At 46.9% G+C, this 2,895-nt stretch overlaps 1 protein-coding gene across 1 annotated transcript; it reads left to right on the forward strand.

Moving 5' to 3' along the window:
* Positions 1-947: 947 nt before the first annotated feature.
* hrh1 (histamine receptor H1) lies at positions 948-2,586 on the forward strand (the record flags this gene model as incomplete). Its single annotated transcript, XM_079509681.1, has 1 exon — positions 948-2,586. One exon carries the CDS (start codon positions 948-950, stop codon positions 2,544-2,546), a length of 1,599 nt encoding a protein of 532 aa, XP_079365807.1. The 3' UTR covers positions 2,547-2,586.
* Positions 2,587-2,895: the final 309 nt, after the last annotated feature.

The following is a 2,895-nucleotide window of genomic DNA, read 5'->3' on the forward strand; positions in this document are numbered from 1 at the left end:
CATTGATACTGTATATAGCTGTCTTGAAAAATCAATGTACTGTAGGCTACATATGCAGTCAAAATAAGGTCATTTATATCGTGACAATTTGTCTGCATTACGAAGGATACGGAAAGGGACTTTTACTGAAGTTCTTTTGAAGTTCCACAATAAAATCTCTCAGAGAGTTATATGGGTCCATTTTTCTATTATAGATTTTAAAGTAACACTCTGGATTTTGTCTTCTCGTTAGAAATATATTGTTTCCTGCTGTTTGATGAATTATGAGTGTTTGTTCCAAACGCAGAAGCATTATGATAACAGCATTGTTTCCTGCCTCCTGTCAGCGTGTCAATTAACTAACCATACAAATTATAAAATCAGGGTCAAAGAGAAAGCATGTGTTCTGATGTTATTGTGTTATTGTTTGCCACCCAACCCTTGAGAGTATAAGCAGAGACATAAGGTCAACTGGCATGTGCGTGTGACTGAGAAGAAAAAAGGGAGGCATAGAGAGAGAGAGAGAGAGCACCGTGGTGTTTGTTTGTTTAGGCACTTGACCACATGACCCCTGGCATCCATATTCTGGGTCATGTTAGGTGAACATTCAGCAGAAATAAGCAGATCTACAAGCTCACAACGTGTCACATATTGCTGGTTTCTACATAAAAGCCTTAATTATGTTAATATTGTTTGGCAAAGTCACTGTGCATACTATAGTATGCACAGTGACTATTAACTTGTTACTTTCTCTCTTTTCAGGTCTTTGACATTGGGACTATACGGTAGAACTACTGGACAATACTGCACCTAGCCTAAAACAGAGCTTGGGACAAAATACAAAACAAAACCTCCAAAACGAGTACAACATTTGAGGCACTAACCCATCATACTTGAGGAGATGGCGACCTCCAGTGTTCCATCATGTGAGCCGTGGATGTAGAAAGCATACCATTCCAGCCACCGCGATGGAACCCGGCACCGTGCTCTCCGCAGACTCACTTCTCCTCCACAACAACCATTACAACAGCAGCCACAACAACCAGTGCTCGAGTGGTCTCTACGACGACGGCGACAGGACTAATAACAACAACACGCTGTCGGTCGACGGCCACTTCCACAACGCCGTGCTGGGCGTATTCCTGGGACTCCTGTGTCTACTCACCATCGTAATGAACCTCCTGGTTCTGTACGCCGTGAAGAGAGAGAAGAGCCTGCACACCGTGGGAAACCTCTACATCGTCAGCCTGTCCGTGGCCGACCTGGTCGTGGGGACGGCGGTGATGCCTCTGAACCTGTTCTACCTGCTGGAGGAGGAGTGGACGCTGGGCCGCGCCTTCTGCCGGTTCTGGCTGATCACGGACTACGTGGCCAGCACGGCCTCGATCTTCAGTGTGTTCATCCTGTGCTTGGATCGGTACCGCTCCGTGAGACAGCCGCTGAGGTATCTGAAGCACCGGACTCGGGGAAAGGCCGGCGTGATGATTTCTCTGGCCTGGCTTCTGTCGTTGATGTGGATCATCCCTATTTTAGGATGGAGGTCCTTCGCCCATGTGGACCTGAAGCCCGAGGCCGAGAACAAGTGTGATACAGATTTCCGCTTTGTCACCTGGTTTAAGGTTATAACAGCCGTGTTCAACTTCTATGTGCCGTCAATTTTGATGCTGTGGTTTTACCTAAATATTTTCTTGGCAGTCAGGCAGCATCTCAGGCACAGAGAGAGATACATCCATCCAGGGGATTCATTTGGGGAAAACGCAAATGGCCAAACTCAGATGCTTGAAACCGTTGGTTACAAGTCAGTCAAGCTGGACAGTAAGGCTTTGGTGGAATATTTTAGAAAGGGCAGTTTACTCGATCAAAACACTCTCGAGCACTTGTGTTCTCTCGAGGATACAGACAAAGGTCAGAAACGCTTCGAAACGAGTGGGAAGAACGGAGTCAAGGGCCGAAAGTGCTTAAAACCCACGGCGAAGCAGCCCGACATCGTGATTCCTCTGAATGAGCCGGCGATGCTGAAGGACACTGTCTGCTCAAAGGAGAACCAGGACAGACTCTACCTATCGATAAGCGATGGTCGCGTAACCGTGTCAAACTCTGTGAGCGGCTTCTGTGACATAAGTCAGCTGTCGGACGTGCAGAGGTACACCACTGTGCTGTACAACGACGAATATAACCAACCTCTGCACTCGCCTTGGACAGAGGAAGGCGGCGAGGACACCACCAAGCCGGTGGACCCGGAAAACGGTGCGACTCAAAGGCAGACCTGGCAGAGGTTTGTGGACCAGTCACGGCAGCGCTTGCAAAGCCTGAGGATCCGTAAAGAACACAGGGCGGCCAAGCAGCTGGGATTCATCATCGCCGCCTTCATGTTGTGTTGGATACCGTACTTCATTGCCTTCCTGGTGATGGCATTCTGTCCGGAATGTGTCCGCCACGATCTCCACATGTTCACGATATGGCTGGGCTACATCAACTCGACACTCAACCCCTTTATATACCCCATCTGCAATGGGAACTTTAAAAGGGTGTTCAAAAAGATCCTGCGTCTACCCAAATGTCGATGACCGTTTCTTACAGAATACTTTAACCACTAAGCTCACAATTTCTATAATTGTGACTTGTTGTGAGCTTGTAGACCTGATATTCCCACCATTTTGAGTAGTTCGATCCTGTTGAACCTTTCTAGATGGCTAAGAGGCAACAGTCTAAATAAGACATAGGCTTCATATGAAAGGCCTATGAAAGGTTCAAAATGTCGTCGGCTTCAATATCTGTACCCTCATTTGGGTACTTTCAGTACAACTGTGTATTTATTCTTCAAGTAAACAGTGCTATTTGTATTTATTTTAAATCTTGATTTTTGTAAACTACTGCACACTGCCTTAAGCCCAAACCACACCAAAGGGTCGGGTC

This window comes from Electrona antarctica (genome assembly GCF_951216825.1).
Source record: "Electrona antarctica genome assembly, chromosome: 9".
Lineage (NCBI taxonomy): Eukaryota > Metazoa > Chordata > Actinopteri > Myctophiformes > Myctophidae > Electrona > Electrona antarctica.